General features: G+C 40.3%; 2 protein-coding genes across 2 annotated transcripts; one reads left to right on the top strand and one right to left on the bottom strand.

Annotated features, from left to right (window-relative positions):
* Window positions 1-4: 4 nt before the first annotated feature.
* Window positions 5-2,900, top strand: PNO1 (partner of NOB1 homolog; the record flags this gene model as incomplete). The annotated part of the gene is made up of 6 exons (XM_003203686.3): window positions 5-205; window positions 764-847; window positions 1,095-1,155; window positions 1,678-1,795; window positions 2,290-2,360; window positions 2,603-2,900. Coding segments are annotated over 6 exons (603 nt in total), but the record flags the coding sequence as incomplete, so codon positions are not given.
* Window positions 2,901-4,392: 1,492 nt separating this feature from the next.
* On the bottom strand, window positions 4,393-16,373 carry PPP3R1 (protein phosphatase 3 regulatory subunit B, alpha). The gene is made up of 6 exons (XM_031552298.1): window positions 16,350-16,373; window positions 15,628-15,667; window positions 9,878-10,054; window positions 8,657-8,716; window positions 7,593-7,777; window positions 4,393-6,563 (listed from the first exon to the last, which is right to left on the bottom strand). The coding sequence occupies exons 1-6, from the start codon at window positions 16,356-16,358 to the stop codon at window positions 6,516-6,518; spliced, it is 519 nt and encodes a 172-aa protein (XP_031408158.1). The 5' UTR covers window positions 16,359-16,373; the 3' UTR covers window positions 4,393-6,515.
* Window positions 16,374-20,706: the final 4,333 nt, after the last annotated feature.

Genomic DNA, 20,706 nt, shown 5'->3' with positions numbered 1-20,706 from the left:
GGCTGGGCCGGGGGGATCGGCCCGTGTTCGCTGCTCACCGCCCCGTTGTCCGCAGGTGGGGAAAGGAGAGATGAGGAAGGTGCCCGTGCCGGCCAACAGGTACACCCCGCTGAAGGAGAACTGGATGAAGATATTCACGCCCATCGTGGAACACCTGCAGCTCCAGATCAGGTTTAACTTAAAGACGAGGAACGTTGAGATCAAGGTGAGCGCTGCTCTGTGTATCGTCACGTTCCTCTTGCTCTTGTTCCTCATGTTTTATTGAACCTGTGTTTTGTAATCATATCTAAAACGCTTTCAGGATGCTGTCATTAGAACCATTCACCCTCCTCGAGGTGTCTCCGGTAATCACCCATCTCTTCAGTTTCTCCCTTCCCCCGAGTGTAGGCTGTAATAATTCCGGTTGAGGATCATCGTGGAATGAATCACAGGATGGTTGGGTTGGAAGGGACCTCAGAGCCCGTTCAGTTCTACCCTCCTGCCATGGGCTGGCTGCCCCCCACCAGCTCAGGCTGCCCAGGGTCCATCCAACCTGGCCTTGGGCACCTGCAGGAATGGGGCACCACAGCTCTGTGTGCAGCCTGTTGTTTTAAACACAACATACATTGCCCAGGTCTTTCAAAAGAACACAACGCAGAAGTGGCATTACATGAAAGTGGCTTTTGGCTTTTTTTTTTTTATGGCTAGCTTTTATCTCAGATTTTCCAAGTCCTGATTCTGTTTGCCCTTTCTTAATTTGGAAACATAACTTCTTGTTCTGCAGACTTGTCCGGAGACAAAGGACCTCAGTGCTCTGACAAAAGCAGCTGACTTTGTGAAAGCATTCATACTTGGCTTTCAGGTGGAGGTGAGTCTCCAAGCAGCCAGGTTGTGATATTGCTCAAACTTGCTTGAAATCTTTAAGCACTCTGGGAATTACATTAAGAAATCAATTCACAGAGGTTTTCCATAATGTTTGAAATTAAGACCGATGTTTGATGCATCAAATAGAGATATACTACTGATGTGACCTGTTTGGATGTGTAAAGAAAAACTTGAAACTGTGTGGTGGTGTTGTAATGCTCATATTGATAACAAATTTCTGAATATTTTAGGATGCTCTCGCTCTCATCAGATTAGACGACCTTTTCCTAGAATCATTTGAAGTTACAGATGGTGAGTAGTTTCTGCTGTGCTATCCAAGCAGTCACGTGCACTGCCTGAGCACTTCTTTGCTCTTTTTCTCTTCTCCACGTGTGTCACTTAACCTTGGGGATCAGGAAAACCTTGATGCCAATACACAGCATTACTATCTAGGTACAGGAAGCTTGATCTCCCAGCACAACCCTCCAGATTTTCATCCTTGAAAGTGTGTCAGTTTTTCAGATTGTGCAATTGATTGGATTTTTCTCATCACCAAAAAACTTTTTTTCAAGCTTAAAGGTCAGATGGAATGTTTGGGGGGAACACATCTGTTAGACTTAATCTGGAACTGGTGCTCTTCCTTCTAGTGCTATGATAGAGAACAGTAGGAAACAGACATCACAAACATTTGTGTACTACTGGGAGTCCCTGGAGATGATGTCAAGGAGAGCAGCATCTAAAATTGCTGTGTTTCAACAAGTGTTGATTGCATGCTTTTCCCATTGTTTGAATAGAAGAAACACCAGCTGATTGAGTGCTTTGTTCTCATTTTAGTCAAACCTTTGAAAGGAGACCATCTGTCAAGAGCAATAGGGAGAATAGCAGGAAAAGGTGGAAAAACAAAATTCACTATAGAAAACGTAACAAGAACACGCATCGTTCTTGCTGACTCGTAAGTACTGACATCCTTCCAGTCACAGTGCCATCCCTGAGCTAACCCAGCCAGCTTCCAGGAACTGAGAGAGCTTAAGTTTCTGTAAACTTCTGTAAATCATTTGTCTTGCTAATGCTGAAAGTGCTGTTTTTCATGAGCAGTGTTTGAGTGTTTGACCTTCTGTTCTGAGTATCGTGAGCACGTTCAGAACTGCTTCCACGCAGCTGAAGAATTCCTTCCTGTGAATAACAGAGTTGAACCTTCCAACCCTGCAGCTGTCATTTTGCGGAGCTGCTACATTGCAAACTGTAAAATTGTATCCTTAAAAGGATTTAGAAGAGGAGAGGTTGTAGGGTGTAGAGGATTTTTTATGACGACTGAAAAACAAACCAGTGAATACAACTTCTGCTTGGTGTGCTTCTGAACTCCAGTGTGAGAGATGTGCTATTTATTAATTACATTATCACTGCATTTCTTACATTAACTATTATTGCTTTGACTGCTTTTTACAGGAAAATTCATATTTTAGGATCTTTTCAGAACATTAAAATGGCACGAACAGCAATTTGCAATCTAATTTTAGGTAAGTCCTGTTGCCTAACCTTCTCTATTACAGGAAAATAGACTGTTTTGAAAAGTGCTTTCTGCAGTCTCACCTTGCCCCCCAGTGTGCCTGCACCTGCATTTGGAGCAGGTAGCTCGCTGGGAGGTGGTGGTTGTGCCTGAGAGGAGGGGGTCAAATTCCCCCACACTGACACAGATTTCAACATGAGAGCAGTACAGCATTTCTGTAATACATGTACTAACATATACTTTCTCTTGCAGGAAGCCCACCATCCAAAGTTTATGGCAATATTAGAGCTGTGGCCAGCAGAGCAGCTGAAAGATTCTGAGATGCAGTGGTGCTGCTTTACCAAGGACTGTGGCTGGGGAGTGTGGGTACTGTGGGCAGAAGCTGTGCAATCACAGAGGCTATGGAAGCACTCTGCCTTCTGCTGGACTGGGAAGCACAGAAGAAAAATGGGACTGTTTGTGCAGTCTGATATACTCCAGGCATTCTGTCTGATTTGATCACAGTCTGTGTACAGCCATTAAAAGCTATTCTAAAAACGATGAAACTGTATACTGAAGTATGGGTGCCTGATTCTGCTTTATTCTCAAGCCAAAACGTGACTGAGATTGAGTTTCTGATTATCCAAGTACTGCAAGACCGTTCACAAGACTTGAGAAAGCCTGCAAGTCTGGAGCTGAAAGCAATCAGCAGCAGTAAGTGTTCATAACTACAGACCAGTCAGCATCTTTCTGTAAAAAGGAAGCTCCCATTGCAGTGCCAAGTGTAAGAGCAGGCTACTGGAAGAGAATCTGCTACTGCAGCAGTGCATCACAGGAAGAGACAATGTGAAGGCCAAGAGGTAAACAGCATATCTGCACTTAGCTTTAGAATCTGTGCTTATCTGGATTCCTGTTCTGTTCTCGTGAATGATCTGCAGGGACATCCTGGTAGTGATGCTAAGAACCTCCAGGTAAGGATGTGCCAGCTCTGGCAGTGCCCATGCACTGGAGCACAGACAGCTGCCAGTGCTGCACATCCTCCCTCTTAAAATGCTGCATGCAGCAGTAGGGGGAGAGACCGTGCAGCGTGGGCACCTTATTCCTGCCCCTCACCACTTAAACTCATTACCAGGTCTTATGCAAAGCAACTCAGTTTAGGTCTGTGAATCAAAACAGAAAGGGAAATAAGATCCAAAAAAACATCAGCAAATTGAGGAAGTGTTTCTCTCAGTGTTTTAAGTTAACTGTGCAGCACTTTACAGCTGGATAATACTTACATAGCCTGGTAACATTTTTACAGCCAAATTAATTCAAGCCTTCAATTACGAAGGGATTTAAGATATGCAGAGCTGTCTGAGTTCCTTCTAGTTGGCTGTGAAGTCTCATCTGTACTGAGAAAAGGGTCCAAGGTAGCTCACGGAAAAGCAGTGCACTTACCCACTAGCAGTTTGTCCATTCACTGTGTATGTCAGTTATGTCAGTGAGCTCTAGAGGTAGGAGGGGAAAGCGAGGCGTGGATGTAGGAAAGTGATTTAATCTTTCTCCTAAAGCAGGTGTGTGCTGATACTGACCTGAGCACAGGGCTGCAAAAGGCAGCCCAAACCAGGAGGCCCACACACCATCAAGGGCTGCCTTTAGGGTGCAGGAGTCAACAGGATACATGAAAAGCAACAGCAAACAGCTCCTGGGCTGCTTCTGTGAAGGGCTTTCACCAACAAGGAGGACTGCCTTCACCAGCAGAGGTCTCAGATTTGCCTTGAGAAAGGAAGCTGGCTGTTTCCACCTGCAGTAAGGTTAGAGGTTTTTGTTTGTTTTCGAACAGCACAGCATCAACCATTCTGAGTTTAGCCCCACTTACACAAGGTGTTTGATGTAAGTAAAGATTCAAATGTGCCTTGAAAAAACAAAAACAAAAACAAAAGTTGTCTCGAAACACTAGAAAAAGCTTAGGAGTGTTCAGCTAAGGGACAAACACTATGAGCAGCAACTTGCTTTTAGAGCAGGGCACAGAGCTGCCCTAGGTTTATTGGGGAGTGTCCAGGTAAGTACTGAAGCACCCAAACCAAGGTTCAAATATTTTATTTTGTATTCATATAGTATGAAGGTTCTTATAGTTCCCACAACATATGATGTAGCATGCAGAGGAAAAACTAAACATTCAACATAAATCATTTTTCCCCACACAAACTAAAAAAAAAACAAAAACACCTCATCCCTCCCCTTCCAATCCCCCCAGAAGGAAATAACAGTAGCACTAATTTCTATAACAACAGCCAAGATATGCACAAGCAAGTAAGAGAAATCAAAAGCATTTGCTAAAATGTTTGTAACAAATACTTATGTACAAAAAATTCACAAAAGACCAGTTCCCCCTTGAAGCAGAGCACATGGCAGTTGACACTGGAACAGATACAACCACTGGCTGGGATTATAAGCCACGTACTGATCCAGAGGAAGAAAGTTACATGTAGTGGAGATTTTTGTTTTGAACATTAACATTTACCAAAGTTTGGCAACATTATCGTTTAAATTATGCAAATTATGTAAACAAGAGGAACATTTCAAATCGATCTACATGCAAAACTTCATGTCATGCAAGGACACCAAGCACCTGGATTTCTCTCACAGACAGAGCCCATGGATGTGCAGCACTCAGTTGAAGGAACAGCTATGGCAGACAGGTGCTCGATAGAAGTAGATTCAGACAACCTGCACTTTCCAATGCTGATTATAAAACAATTCTTTTTTTAATAGAAAAACTACTATACAGGAAAGATGTACTGTCCTAAAAAATCTAGCAAATGTTTTTCTTCCAGCCAATAGTACCATTGCAGAAAAGGGAAGGGATGATATAAAGTTGTAAAACATGGCTCGCTACTTTTATATCACACAAATATATCAAGTTACCATCCGTTACAAATTATGATATGGACAAATCTAGAAAAGAAAAAATTCTCCAGGCAAAGGACTGGAGATCTGCAAGAGGTATCAATTTAGATAGTGTGAAGTTTTCCTCCTCTGTGGCATAGGTTAACAAGATTTTCCCCCGTATGAATCCTATATACATACATATATATATATATATATATATAAAATATTACCAGTTATTTATGCTACCTGTAATGTTCTTTAAATGCAGAGGGGAAACTATCACAGTTGAAATGAGAATTTAAATGGCAAAAACGCTTTATAATCTACGTACTGTATAAAATAAGTAGATGGGGATCCTGCAGTTACATAGACCCTAATTTCATTAAGGTAAGCACAAGAGAAAGTCAACGTGTCCAACACCTTGAGCAGCTGTATCTAAAAATGACTCCAAAACAGCAGGTGAGCATTAACTTTGGGACAGCTGTGACCACCCCCAGTCGCTAGGTGACAAAATCTAGTGGCCATCGAAGCATTCTGCAGTTACTATTTGCACACGAGGGCTGGTTCTTGGCAGTAGCATTAAACTATATTAAGTAGAACTGTACTAAGTTATTTAGCAAAGAGACACAGTCCCTGGTAATATATTAACAGGTATAAATAAACTTAGTCTCCTGTGTTACAAAACATGTCATTAAGGTAAATTAATAAGAAGCGATGCTTTGTCAGCCAGTCAATATATAGAAACATCTGAACAGTCACAGGAAAAGGAGAAGAGTTGACCTAACACCCAGTTAAAATTTTACATTCTTCTACTATATATATAAAACTGTGTGAAATAAAAGTAAGGATGTATATCCATATATTGAACTGTTAATATTCTGCTTGGCACTTTGTACTCTAGTTTCGTTTCTGAATCAAGTATATTAAATTAGAGCCCACCTAGCTACTACATATAGAAAGCTACATATATATCTATATATAAATACACACACACATATATATATATAGATAGATATTTTCTTGTTATAAAAGATGAAGAAAAATAAATTAAAAAGCCAACCCCTTCCCTTTCTCCACCACACTGATATGCTCTTTCCATCTTTGCTGTCCTTCAGACTTTAAAGTGCTACACTGAGTTATTGAGAGAATAAAAGTTCAATAACACTTAGTTGGCTTCATGAGGCTCATGTTGGAAAATGTGGCTTCACAGAGAAAAATACTTCCATTTAAATACACAGAGAGCATTGCTGGACGTCTTGAGCAGATCTTCAGAGATGGAGAAGAAAGCAAAAGTGTTGGGTGGTGCCCTACAGAGTCACACATCTACCACCATCTTTTTGTGGATATCTAGGCCTCCTACAACCTGGGAGAAAAACAAGCACTTGTAAGCAAGTCAGAAGGGAAAGTTAGCAAGACAGAAAGTGCACGCTGCACTCAGAAGACGTATCTGTGCCTATTACAGTCAGTATACTTCCATACCCTCTCCACTCTTATTCACGTTTCCCAAGTGCACTGTGCTATGCAGACGATTTAGGTGTAACCCAAAGGAATTACATGGGCCCCAAGCACACCATCGGCCCGGCAGAACAGTGCAGCTTACACCTGCACTTTGGTTTCTCTCCTCCTCATCTCCTGACTTTGTATTGTGTTTCCACAAGTTGGCTGAAATGCTGTCTTCTAAATCAGCATTTAAAGCTATGCATCTTTGAAAGGGGAAGTCAGGAGCCCTAGCAAAGCGGCATTCACCACTCTTAGGATGCGCCTGCTTGTCCTTCAAGAGCAGAACTCTGGGGTGACTCTCCCCATAAGTGACACAAATCCCACCATCCCGGCCTTTGTACAATCCCTGTCTTCTGCAGAGGGTGATAATCTCCCCAGGCTCTCTCCCTGCAGAAAGATAAACCTTTCTAAGGAGTGATTTGGAGCAGACACCTACTTTAGAGACGGGGAGATTAACCTGAAGTTAACCCCTGCAGAACACTCCAGCTACCACCTCTGAGAGAAGTGTTTTAAAGAGAGACCTGCTATAAAATACTGTTCTTACAGTTTCCAGGTAATTTGAAGCATTTCTTCACTCAGCAGACTGAATATGCTTGCCCACTGCTCTTGATTTTTTCAGTCTATTCTGTTAAGCAGCTAGAGACTGTGAGAACAACTGAAAGCTCTGTTTCTTTTTTTTATCATCAAAAACAGATAAATCCAACCTGCTGTGAAAAGCCAGTAAATTGCAAGTTATCTCTAAAGCTGCTTTTTTCTTAACCAGCACGAAGACTGGAATCCAACATACATCCTCATACCAAGCTAGCATGCATCTCTGTATTAAAAAGTGTTAAGGTCTGGTCCTGTGTTCAGTCCATCATACTGAACTGAGTTTTCCTGAGAGGTTACTTACAGCACAGAATTCTTCAAAGGATATTCTTCCATCACCATCTTTATCTGCATTAATTATGGTTTTATCTACAATTTGCTGTAACTGAGTGTCTTTGAGATTGTTCCCCACCATCATCTTCAGCACCTGGAAGAGCTCACCATTTGAGATATAACCATCTTTGTCCATATCGTAGATGCGAAAAGCAACTGCAGAAGTAAAACAGACGTGAAAAAAACTTTCAGCAACAGATGAGGTCAGAGGAGAGCAATACACATTCAGCAATACACCAACTGAGAAAAAAATACTGCATTTTAAGTGGGTGTGAGCTTTCTGAAAAACACAGAACACCAAAAACAATATAGTGAATAGGACTACTAGAGAATTTGGAAGAAATCAGTTCAGAAGTGTTAGTTAAGACTGTTTTAGTAATAGGACTCTATCAACACTAAACTGGCAAATCTTCACTGTCCCAATTAAAGTGCCCAGGTACCCAGGTCTATTTGCAAGGGAGACAAAAATTACAACAGATGAATCAAAACCTCACCTGGTTATTTTGCTGCAAACTATTTCATGTAAGACTGCATCTGTTTTCAGCATTTCGATATAGCAAATCTCTTTCCTAAACTTATATTGTGTCTCAGTTACTGCAGGCTGCATCCATGACTGAACCCATCCCCTCCTCACACCAAAGGTTGGGTCACGAGTTCCTGAGATGCAGTTCTCAAACAAGATGAACACAGTGCTGTTCTACCAAACTACCAGAAATCCATCGTATTTTTAAGCTCCTGTGAAGTACAACACACTGTTAACAGGTCTGTGAATTAAGTATCCTTAAATGTTTTTGACTTTTTTTTTTAATATGGGAAGCAACTGAAGATACTCAACCTCCTGAGTTCTCCCTGCAGAAAAGAGTGCAGCCAAATGCTTCACACTAATGAAGAAGTGATCAAGAACTCCCCAACCACCACAATGGTTTACCACTATGAAGATGACCCCAGCCTTACTGTTTTCTTAGTGTTACCAAACAAGAGTATATTTTGGAGGAGTCAAGTTTTGTTTAGGAAAAAAGAAGTCGAAATACTTACACCTCAATTTCTGTTCCTTATCTCCTTTGACACTGAACTGGGAGACTCCTTCTATAAATTCTAAAATACAGTACAGAAGGTAATTTAAAAAAAAAAAAACAGTGTATTTTTAAATAAACCACAGAAAACTTCACTATGCAGAACTGATACTGACAGCTCCCTGCTCCCACCCAAGAGAAGCAGCTCTTGATAATTCTTTTAATCACAGCTCACCATCACACACAGCATAGCATGATCTTTCCTCACTGCCTCTTTTTCACAAGGGGATTTTGAACAGTAACACACAGCACTTGGATACAAAGGAAAAAGCCACAAGAAGTCAATGCTTCAGTTACACTGTAATTCTCCCCAGAGAAGTATGAGTGGGTTTGTAAAGCCCAACTCTTTGGCTTTAGCAGCTTTTTCCACATTCATTAACATTTTAGAAGTCAGCTCTGTTAATAAAAATGAGATTTATTAACATTATCCAAATAAAAGCAAAAAACATGAACAACTTTTCTAGTGATGAGCTGTAAGAGAGACCTGTATTAGCTCAAATGGATGTTAGATGTTGCCACTTCTGAGAGTTAGAGACTGTTAACAAAATAGAAACGAGGACTTCTGACCTGCTAATCTATTTAAAGAAATATTTAAGATGCATTCTTTGACTTAAAGTGAAAACATTTGTTTTTACTTGAAGTGTCTACCTAAAACCATTAGAAAGGCAACTCCCATAAAGGAGATGTCAACAGAAAAATGTGGACCTCTCACAATTCAGAGAACTGTTCTCAAAATACTTCAGAAGATCACAGAGCAGGTTTACAACAAATACAGCTTGTGCACAGACACACAGACACACCACTTACCATCCAGCCCACTTGTTCATTGCTTCCTCAACCCAAGAATATACTTCAGTTAGCATCACAACTGCAAGTCTGAATGAGTGCATTCAAGACTCAATGAATGGGTGCTCATTAAGCAGTACAACCTGGAAAGCACTGTTACTGAAGACATTGTCCTTTTCAGCATTTTGAGCAGGAGCTGCCCAGGCATGCTAAAGAATCTCGCTGACTTGCATAATTCTGCTGACACTCAAGGTATTAATTCCTCGTGGAATTATTTTCTTATTCTAATTAACAAGTTGTTTTCACCCATCCTTTTTCTAGTGGATGTACATCTAGTTCCAAGGCTCCAGGAATTCTGATAAAACGCCACCACTTTTCATAAAGCATTGTATCTTACCTTTGAAGTCCACTTCTCCATTGCCGTCTGTGTCAAATATATCTATTACTCGCTGTACCAACGGGTTCTGTTGCAATTCAGGTAAAGACATGAACTCTTCCACACTCAAAGAACCAGAGTTGTCCAAATCAAGCTTCTTAAATCTCTTTCCTAACCGTTTAATCTCATCAGCATCAACTGAAAGGAAAAAAAAAAACACCTATTCTCAGTAAGGCTTCCCAGTTAGCCCTCTAGCAGTTAAACTGCTCCCTGATCAGTATCCCTCCTACAGCATTACAGCTACTTCATGTTTGCATGGAAGGTTATGAAGATAATCTCAATCTCTGAAGACAAATTCAAGCTTCTCATTTTAATCAAAACTTACCTTTTTTCCTCCCTGCAGCAGCCATAGCACAGTCAGTCAGCCCTGTGACTCACTGAATGCCACGTGCTGACAGAGCACTCTGAAGGATTGCAGGTACTTAGCTCATTCTAAGGCAGGCAGCTCTTAGGAGTGCCAGGTATGAAGAAATTAAAAAAAGAACCCAAATTTTCTTAGGAGTTAGCATTATGCTTACACTGGACTGACATATAAACATTAAAGAGCAAACAGAAGCTATTACCTATGATATATATAATGCACCGACCCTCTCTTAGCAGACCAGTGAAATCTGACTTCCAATCTTTATGGAAAGGATAGCACTGACTAAAACTGGAAGACTTGCTTCCTAAGCAACCTCAAATGCTTTATAGCTCTGTAATTTCACTGGAGAAAATCAAAACGGTCCACAGTCCTCAAAACTCTATAAGCAATGACTGAAAATGAAACCTGCAACAAGTCCTGAGTGTGCTCTAAGTTGAGCTCACAACCACACATGCAAGTCAGCAGTGTGGGGCTACAGCTTTACACTCTTATTACACTCAACACAGACTGAAGCAATTCTGCCTTCACACTGGGCTGCTCCAAAATCCAGAGAAGGTCTCCCTAAGCTGTGCAAAGCAAGCAAGCTAGGAATGTATTTTACCTGAAGCTGGTCTGTAGCTATAAGAGGACCTACAAATATGAACTCAAGAAATACTCTTTGTTGGGATGTTCAGCAGAGACCGACTCACAGCACACAATGCTAACAAGTGGCTCTGCACTGAAAAAACATGGTCTGTCATCATCTGCTGGGTAAAAGTTAACTGCAAATGCACAACTGATTGAACACAAAGTTACAAAACTGCAGTGCTTAAGAGAAGAAGCACTACTTCTTTAGTTTTGAGGGTCATAATCAGAAGGATTTTTTTCTTGAAGAAGGAAAGATGTTGGGTACCTTTTTAAACGGTTGGAATTAAAAAGCATGCAGTCACATTTCAGTGACATTTTGTTTTCGTAAAATAGTTTTCAAAATAAAATCATTAAGTAATAAATTAAAGAAAGGGCTACATTCATTCACAATATGACTTATTTTAAATGTGGAGAGTTTTTGTCTGACCTTTCTCCCTTCAATTCAGTCATCAGCTGTGACAGTTCTCTCCTGCTCAGCTACTTAACGATTTTGTTTCCTTGGCTTTTAAGGGAAAAAAAAATAAATCCAACAGTTATGTATAGGAGCAAATTCCAATACTATCCAATACTACTAATCATTTTTTGTTCAGATTTCCTCTATAGATACACACACACACACAACAATCATCACCTGTGTGTTCCCTTCTTACCAGGCTGCTTTTCCTTCAGTATTTAGCAGAAGGCTGACTTCCTAAAAACTTCACACAGCAATCACCAAGAACTGACTTCAGTTATCAGAGACTGAAAAATCAATCAATAAATAAGCAAATATTTCTTTCCTTCTGTAAGATCTCCTTAAAGGCAACCTAATGCTCACACAAACACCCTGAAGCTGCAAGGCACAGGATAATGCAGATACAGCAAAGGTATTTGAACCAGAAGGACTGATGGTGGCAGCAGTAGGCAGCATTCTACAGCAACTCAAGCTCAGGTGCTGAGGATACAGAAGAAAACACTGGGCAATCCAAAGAGGTCCAAGTCCACAATAGTGTAAACAGGGTGATACAATCACTGAGCAAAATAAGGAGGATCAGGCTTTGTTTACATCACTTGAGGCTGGGCTTGCCTGTGACTCATCGCAGTGGTCTGAGCTCCCTTGAGCTCTGGCTGCAGCCAGCGTTCCTCTAACCTCATGCTCAACTTTGCCTTTTTTGTGCTCTGCTCCCCAGCTGATGCAAGGCTCTGCTGCGCTTCCTCTACTTTCAAGCAGCCAGGCATCCCATCAGCTTATCACACCTTACAGAAGGACTAGCTGGCAGAAATAATACCTGCTAAGTGATTTTCTTGAAAGGGCTTTGCTGGCAGTTTGCTAAAAACACATCAAATAATTCTATTTTAAAGCATAACATTATTTATGTCTGTTTCATAATCAATTCTGAACTCTTTTCACCTTGTAACTAAATAACAGTATTTTCAAATGACTCTTATATTGCTAAAAACACATCAAATAATTCTATTTTAAAGCATAACATTATTTATGTCTGTTTCATAATCAGTTCTGAACTCTTTTCACCTTGTAACTAAATAACAGTATTTTCAAATGACTCCAGAGCCAATCAGACCTGCTTCTTATCCTGAACCCATCTGCATACATCCAGAAATGTTACAAATAGGTTGAAGTGCAACAGCTACACACTTCCACAGACCAGCAGACAATGACTGTGCAGCTCCATTTCAGCACAGCAGCTGTATCTTTTAGCTAGTCACTCACTCATATGTTCATACATACCACTGAATGTAACACTTCTCCTTAACACAGAACCTTGGGGATGATGATTCACCCCTGTGCATGTGTGTTTGTTTTTGAAAGTTTGTTTCAAGCTGTTACTCACATTGCTGATGCTCAGGCAGAATTATAAAGAGCTGGCAACTCCTAAAGCTTCACTAAAAGCAAATCTCAGGTGCAACATACTCTGCTTTAAAAACAAAAGTTGTTTTTTAGTGAAAGTAAAAGAGCACATGCATGGTTAGATTGCTAGCAAGTAAAAGAATACCTTATGAATACAGATCTCTAATTGCTTTCACATCCAGATGTGCCATCCCTCCATTGTTGCTGAGTACACAATACTTACAGAGGCACCTGCACAGGGTACTGACCTGAGAAAAACTGCACTTGTCAGCACTGAGCACTTCTGAAGTGTGTTTATCTAAACGTCAAAGATGTATTTCAAAGATTGGCTTTGCAGACCTTATTCAAATAGTGGCTCGAAGCTGTGGCGAACCAAAAACAGACCAGTAAATGTGGTCACTGAAAGCCCAGCCTATGCTTAAAAAACAACCGTATGAGCAAGGATATCAAGGCATTAGAAAAAAAACACTTCTGGTAAAGAAAACATGCTCTGAAATGTTACATTTCTAGATGGAACACCCATTTTCCATAAGAATGGACTGCAGAGGTCTCAAAATAAAATAGAGGCGGGAGCTTTAGCTGAAGGTCTCTCCACAGCCCGCTCTGCTGCATGAATATAATGTTTCAGAGTAGCAACCAAGACTCCCATGTCAGTCTTGGGGATCACATTTCAAAAAGATGACGCCCTTGAGGACACATTCAGCCACTTGTCTTGTATATGCTTACACACAGCTGGTCTAATCCTTTTCATGACTTCAGATGTGTCAATTACAATTTCCTAACTTAGAAAAGATACGCGTCTCCTCAACCTAGAACCAAAATATAGGTATAAAACATGGTCTGCTTTGCAGCTTTTTGCTATAGTAAATTTTTCTTCTGTTTTCCACAATTTGGCTAACATCATTTTTTTTTTTTGCCATGTGCTCAAACAACACAGCTGAGGAAAAAAATCTATATTTTAGGGAATTTGACAGTGCTTATTCACACGCTGAAAAACAATATATGTTCTAAAATGAAAGGCAGAGTTAAAGAAATATTCATGACTAGTTAATGGTGTGCTTCCCATAGGTAATGTCCTGAATTTGCTTTCTGTAATGTCAGATTTTAAAACAAAAATATTCTTATAAAATCAGACACTGAGATAGCAGTCACTGCAGTGCTGGGGAGGGCTACAAGCAAACGCCACCAGTGCAGACAGCATAGATTTGTTTTGCTAACTACCAGGCACCTAACAATTAAGCCTAAGCATTCAAAACCTTTATCAAATGATCTTTAAAAACACCTTCTGGTCTTCCCTGAAACGTTTTCATCTTGTTGGCTGACAGCTGCCTGGAAGCAGCACGTACACACAGCATCTGAAGAACAGGGTGAATGCCTTCCTAACAGAGTCACTCACAGATGTCTGCAGGAGCATCCCTGTGCTGCCCCAAAACCCTGACATCCTCCTCGTTATTCAGACACGCAGTGCAACTGCCCCAGTGACCGGTCACAATCAAGAAAAGGGGCATCGATGATAACTACATCTTCCTTACAGTTTGTCTCCTCTGCAATAAAAAGGGGCAAACAAGCTCAGTAATGAACCTTCAGGTTCATAGCTGCTGCAAATAAGAACAGCTTGTCCTAGAATCAGAAGTTTAGAATACCAACCTGCTGCTTACAACTCAGGCAGAGATACAGCTAGTGAATAAAACCATCAGAAACCAACTTGTCCCTAAGGAAAATCTGACCAGGGGAGCAGCAGCATAAGAACACATGTGTATGATTTAGAAAAAGGCTGTTGACGACTTCACTGACTATGAAAATCTACCCACATACCCAAATTTAACAACACATATTGAAAGCATAAGGCAGCAATGTAATGTTTTAACTGAAGGGTGTAAGATGCTTCTCACAGGTAGGTCTTTGCTAGCTGATGACTACTTAATGTGGCATAGAGGACTTGCCTATCACTAGTAAAAGCCTGAGCTCTCTGAAAAACATTTAGAAGAAGATCCCTCTGCATTTCCTTCTGTGTCACTGTTGTGGACAGCTGATGAGCACTGCAGATCAGGTATGACCAGCACTGTGAAAGCAGTCAAAGTAGCCCCTATTTTGAAGGATTTATTATCCTGTTCAAAAGCAAGAACTTAGGAACTTAGGAAGAATGGTAACTTTAGTTAGCAGTCCATGCACACATGCACAGCTCTATGCATGATTTAGTGCTAAAGAAAATGCCCAAGGAAAAAAAAAAAAGGCAGTTACAAACAAGCACATTCAGCATAATATCACAGAGACACTTCATAAGACAATGCTTTCTTGGGTTGGTTTTAAGCAAGAAATATGTCAGTATTTCCATAGCAAAGCCTAAACGCATGAGACAGAGCAATTTTATGCTCACATGGCCAAAAGCAAGTAACACCAACTTAGTGGAACTTAGTGGCTTTCATCTACGTGCCTGCTGCAAGCATACACAGGAAGGAGATGGGAAAAAAAAAGTTCTCTTTCAGCCTCGACTTCTCTTTTCTCCCAAGGTGCCAAGACAGCTTGGGCAATATACTTAGCTCCTGAGATAGCACATCCTGCTCCACAAGCTGTTCTACATCCCTGAGGAACTGGCATTAGGACTGAGAGAAGCCTGAATGCTTCACTGCATAGACAAAGAAATATGAAGCAGACTTCTGATAGCTTTAATGGAAAAACTGCAGAATAAAAATTAGTCCAACAGAAAAAACCTACATTTTTTCAAGGACAATCTTTCACTTTTTTATTTGTTATTATATAAACTAAGTAACTTTTCAAGCAGCAAATTCAGTAGATTCATTTGTGAAAAGCTGTATGCTATCTCCAAATAAGATTAACCTCTATCAATATAACAGTCATTAAAAAACTTACAGTGCGAGCACATTTCCAAAGGGTAGCTTGCCTCATTTCCCTGTAACACAAAAAAGAACAAAGACAATTATTCCCAGGCTAACAGGAGCAATTATTTTAAGTTTCAGCATTGTAAAGATCTCAAACAATACAATGTATCCAGTAATTTAATTACGTATTACTTTTAACCCTACAACCTACTACAGTATTTTACTTGGAAAGTTCTGTTACCAAAGCACACAAAGTAATATAAAACCACTGAGAGGTCTCCTCTGATGAGAATTCCCATGGAAATATCAGGTGGCCACATGATAGGGATTAGTAACATCAATCCAGTATTGCAAAAACCAAAGTCACCAATTATTTATAAATTACACAAATGCCTCTTTGTAAGATGTAAGGTAACACAGGATTTAAGTTAATTTCAAGACTTCACACGTGCACACAAGCTGCTTTACCATTTTATTTTAAAAGCAAGGATATACCCTTAAGATTCACCACACAAAACTTTACTTAACATGCAAAGAAAACCCCGGCATGTTCTCCCAGTCCCCAAAGGTTTCACACAGGACGAATGATGGGAAAGAGTGGTTTACATGTCCAGAAATTCAGACACCATACTCAAAGTGCTGTCTTAATATGCTCCTGCACTGTAGCCGAACGAGATTTTAAATCCACGTTGCATCACAATAATCACAGCAAGGGAAACAACAGCTACAGGGGTGCAGTCTCTTTGAACTTACACAAATCATACAGACACATGTGGAACTTCAGGGAGATCTGCAACTGCTACGACATGAACTCCAAAGACTAGAAACGAAAGCTGGTATTATTCCTCAAATGCCCTCCTTTGAGCCAGAGGGCAATACACACACACTTCGGATTTATTTAGATTCAGTTAGCAAAGAAGGGACCAGATAACTGAAGACATTCACAACTAAACCTTCTCAAAAGGTATTTGTGAGTGTTTTACAGAAGAAAAACCATGGTTGAGTCTGTAACATGTTCTGTTCATAAGAGGTCCTCTTATGGTGTGGAGCATAAGGGATTCCACAGCTGAGCACTGGCACAGAAAAAGTGCTCAGAATTACGCAAACTGCACACAAACAGAAATCACTTGACAGAAGGAAAAAGAAGGACATTTAGCCTGGAAGCATGCGACTGCATTTCCTAATAAGGACAGAAAGGGGCAGAACAAACATCTCATGAATTTAAGCAAGTCTGAGAAGTGTTGGGGTGTGTGTGTATTTGCTTTTTCTTTACATTTAGAAGATAAATATGTTCACTGTTCTTAACCTCCCCCCATCATCCCACAAGTTCTCTTTTAAAAAGTTACCACACTTTATGAGAAGAGCAACAAAAAGAACTATAACTTCTTCCCCAAAATCTTCTTACAATGAGTCAAATAGCAGGAAAAAAACAAACAGACAGTCTCCCTGAAGCCTAAAAACCATGACTGACATATTCCACAAGAGAAACCTTCTTCACTGTGGCTGGGGATCGAGGAAAAACAGTGTCAAGTGGAAAATCTTGGATGGAACCCAACCAAAGTCTCAGAAAAAACAGTGAAGACTGAAAAAAGCAGCAGAAGCCCAGTGTGTGTATATGGCATAAAGTATGGGATGTGGAACGTGGGGAGAGCAGAATGTTGAAACAGGAAGAAACAGGAACCAGGGGATCCAGCTAGGCTGCTCTTAAGACACGAGGTCATGAAGAGGCTCGAAAAACACCAGACTGGAAAGCTGCAAATTAAAGGAGAAAGTTGAATTAAAACCAGTGCACTTAGACACAAACAAATATACAATTAAAACTGTATTAAAAGACCATTCTCAGCACTTATGTACTTGGTGAGATGTGGGACAAAGCTGATTTCTAATACAGGCCACTGAAATCAATCTAGCTAAAGCGGTGTAAAATACTTCTGAAAATTGAGAAGGAAATGGGAAAATTTTCTTCAGTTAATGAACTAAGTGCAACATTTATGAACATCCTTACTGAGCATCTAGATATGCACAATGCTAAGGCATTACCAAGCTATCTACATGAAGCTGTCCACAAAAATATTTGGAGAGTAGAAGAAAAAGTGAATAAACTACAGCTTAGTTTTTCTGTGAAATGTTAATGCTAACAAGAAATGTTAAGAATACTTACCTATCCAGGACTGGAACAGCAATCCCTGCAAAAAAAAATAAGAAAATCTAGTGAGTGACAGCACAAGGGTTACTGTCTATTCAGTATTTGTTAAGTTGTATTTAAATGGGGTATTTAAACAAGCAGTTACCTGTTCTGGATGGGCTGAGTGTTCACTTCCTCAGGAGTTTCTAAAGCATTTTCTTCATCTTTCATTTTTGGCAAGAAGAAAGGTGTGAGCTACTCACGCCCTACTCACAACAAGGTTTAGATTTCTGTTTGCACACCTATGACCTGGGTGTATACAAAAGTGTTCCTACATCTCAAAGACTTGTTCCTCACAGATAGAAGTTTAATGATTTGGTACTGGGAGCTGGCATTTTTCACAAAGTATCAAATAAGCCTTGTAAGAAAAGACTGGGTGCACACTGTCACCGGTACAGTTTTAGAGCAAAAAGATTTAACATCAGGTAGTGTTGGGAACAGCGTTGGGAAGTATCACTCTGATTGCATCTATTAACATGACAGTTATCACCCAAGAATTTTAATTATAAACCTTATTCAAAGGAATAGCATACTGAGTTTATTTTATAGTTTTAAAATAATGGTACTTGGTTATAAAAAGGAAAGTTACTACAAAATCTCCAAAAAGCAGCTATTTGAAGGGATCACGTAAACAGGAGGGGAAACAGTTTATGAGGGCGGATAGCGATAGGGCAAGGGGGAATGGTCTTAAACTGAGACAGGGGAGGTTTAGATTGGATATTAGGAGGAATTTTTCACCCAGAGGGTGGTGAGGCACTGGAACAGGTTGCCCAAGGAGGTTGTGGATGCCCCATCCCTGGAGGCATTCAAGGCCAGGCTGGATGTGGCTCTGGGCAGCCTGGGCTGCTGGTTGGTGACCTGCACATAGCAGGGGGTTGGAACTGGATGATCATTGTGGTCCTTTTCAACCCAGGCCGTTCTGTGATTCTATGATATTTCAGCTCTGATGCAGAGATGACTTACATACGTGCAGAGAAACAAAGTTCTGACAAAACTTTAAGATTGCCAACTTTAAAAAAATTCATTATCACATGAGCATTTCCTGCCAGATCCACATTTAGCATGCCTCACACAAGCGAGTAGCCTCTCACGTACACCATATTAGCACATTCAGAAATGAGTGACATATGGCTTCTTGAAGAAATGCAGCCTGTGTAACCTCAGCGCTCCACAACGTATTTATTTGGCACTTACACCCAGTATAAAACATGCTTTTCTCAGCTGCATCTGGGTATATACTACTGTACTGTTGCAATTCAACTCTTTTGAGTTACACGACTGAAAACATGCAGCTGGAATATAAGTGGTATTTTGAACAGCCTTATCTTCTTTAATGGTCCTGAGATTTTCTTCAGTGCTCTAAGATCCCTACAAGTTACTTCCTGGTTAATCAGCAGTAAGATCATGACTTTTAGACTGAAATAATTACCAATCAAGGAACAGTGCAGTCTAGTAACAGAAGGCTAAACTGAATTCTGAATGCTGAAGAAATCTCAGTTCACTGAGATAAATCAAAATATGCTACAAAAGTCATTTCAGAAGTTTGCATGGCAAGTAGCTTGCTCCTTTAACAAAGTGTTGTTTGTAATTACATTCTTCACTGATCTTCCTCCTTTCAGCAGCTGTGCCTTTTTACTGGTTAAGGATAACCTATTAATGGCTTTTAGTCTTTTCTTCTTCTGTAGATTACCCATTAAAAAGTGTGTTTTGGTTTCTTTCCTCAGCAGTTACTTCAAATACTGTTCAGTCTCTCTGCTAGAGATCAGTGCTGTGCATGCTCACCCACGACAGGCTGGCTAAGACAAGTCTCCTCTTACTGAGAGAGCTCTGATAGGAACAAACAAAATGAAAATTGCACATAAATTAAACAATCTGAACTTCATAGCTGCAGTTATTTATACAAAAAGCTTGTACACAGTAAGACATCAAACTGCAAAACTGTTTTACATATAGTAAAAGAAATCTAGAAGGTATATTTTGCTGATGTATGTTACTTATCAGCATCTCTCTTCATAAGCTGTGAGAGGCTTAAATCTAAGCATCAGCCTTCAGGTAGTTTTCTGCTCTTAGAAAAGCAGACCTAAATGTGTTTAAATGTCAGCAAGCCACAGCATCAGCTTAGGCCTCATCACAAATTAGTCCTCAAAAGGTTATACGAGTGACTGCACCAGAGCAGATGAAAGTTTGATCGTTTCAAAGCTTTTTATTTATTTCCACAACCAGACAGTGTATTAATTCAGAGCCAAGAGCAGGCTCTTAAAATGAGTTAAGCACATACAGGATTATTTGTCTGGCATTTGCTACAACTTCTGCAGCAAGTACAAACAAAATCCTTCATCCTTGTTGTAAATGGCCTTAAGAAGTACACGCTGCCTTGGCACTGAAGTTGGCTACTATTCCTACGTACCAAAGCCTCCCCCAGAAAGGCAACATCTCCAGTGTTTCTGCATTTGTGTTTGATGCACGGGCGCATCATGAGGCACTGTCAACGTGACATACAGTGCACTTACTGCATTTGTTCCTGCACTTTGGAAATTACTGCAGGAACAAACCCACGTGCAAGTGAAACAGTTAACCAAAGCATGCCAGTTGGGAGCCAGAATTAGAGATTAATCAACTGCGAGTCTCAAAATACACAGAAAGAGCTGTTTTTTATCATTTATTTCTAAAACTAGAGAAGGACATGAGTGTTATAAGGCAAGACAGCAGTGTCTTCCAGTGAGCATTTAAAAAGCCACCAAAATTAACAATTAGTAAAATTACCTGTTGCAGAGAATTCTTCTTCCTTCGATCTTGTTTTCCATGTATTGCTGCTTCCAAAGGTTTAACACTGAAGAACTGTCAGCTTGGGGAAGAGTTTTGGTGTTGGGTCTTTTGGTTTGTTTGTTTTGGTGAGTGACCATTAATGAGTTATGAGAGCTTCGG

This window comes from Meleagris gallopavo, chromosome 2 (assembly GCF_000146605.3).
Source record: "Meleagris gallopavo isolate NT-WF06-2002-E0010 breed Aviagen turkey brand Nicholas breeding stock chromosome 2, Turkey_5.1, whole genome shotgun sequence".
NCBI classification, from domain to species: Eukaryota; Metazoa; Chordata; class Aves; order Galliformes; family Phasianidae; genus Meleagris; species Meleagris gallopavo.
Note: the sequence above shows the minus strand (reverse complement) of the source record. Positions and strands in the feature narration are given on the sequence as shown.

Excerpts from the sequence above, each read along its gene's own strand:
- PPP3R1 (XM_031552298.1), bottom strand. Across the intron at positions 10,055-15,627 it reads TTTGGAAATGTGCTCGCACT|TTGATGCTGATGAGATTAAA; the intron begins GTAAGTTTTTTA and ends TTTTCCTTTCAG. Across the intron at positions 6,564-7,592 it reads CCTTTGAAGAATTCTGTGCT|GTTGTAGGAGGCCTAGATAT; the intron begins GTAAGTAACCTC and ends TTTTTCTCCCAG.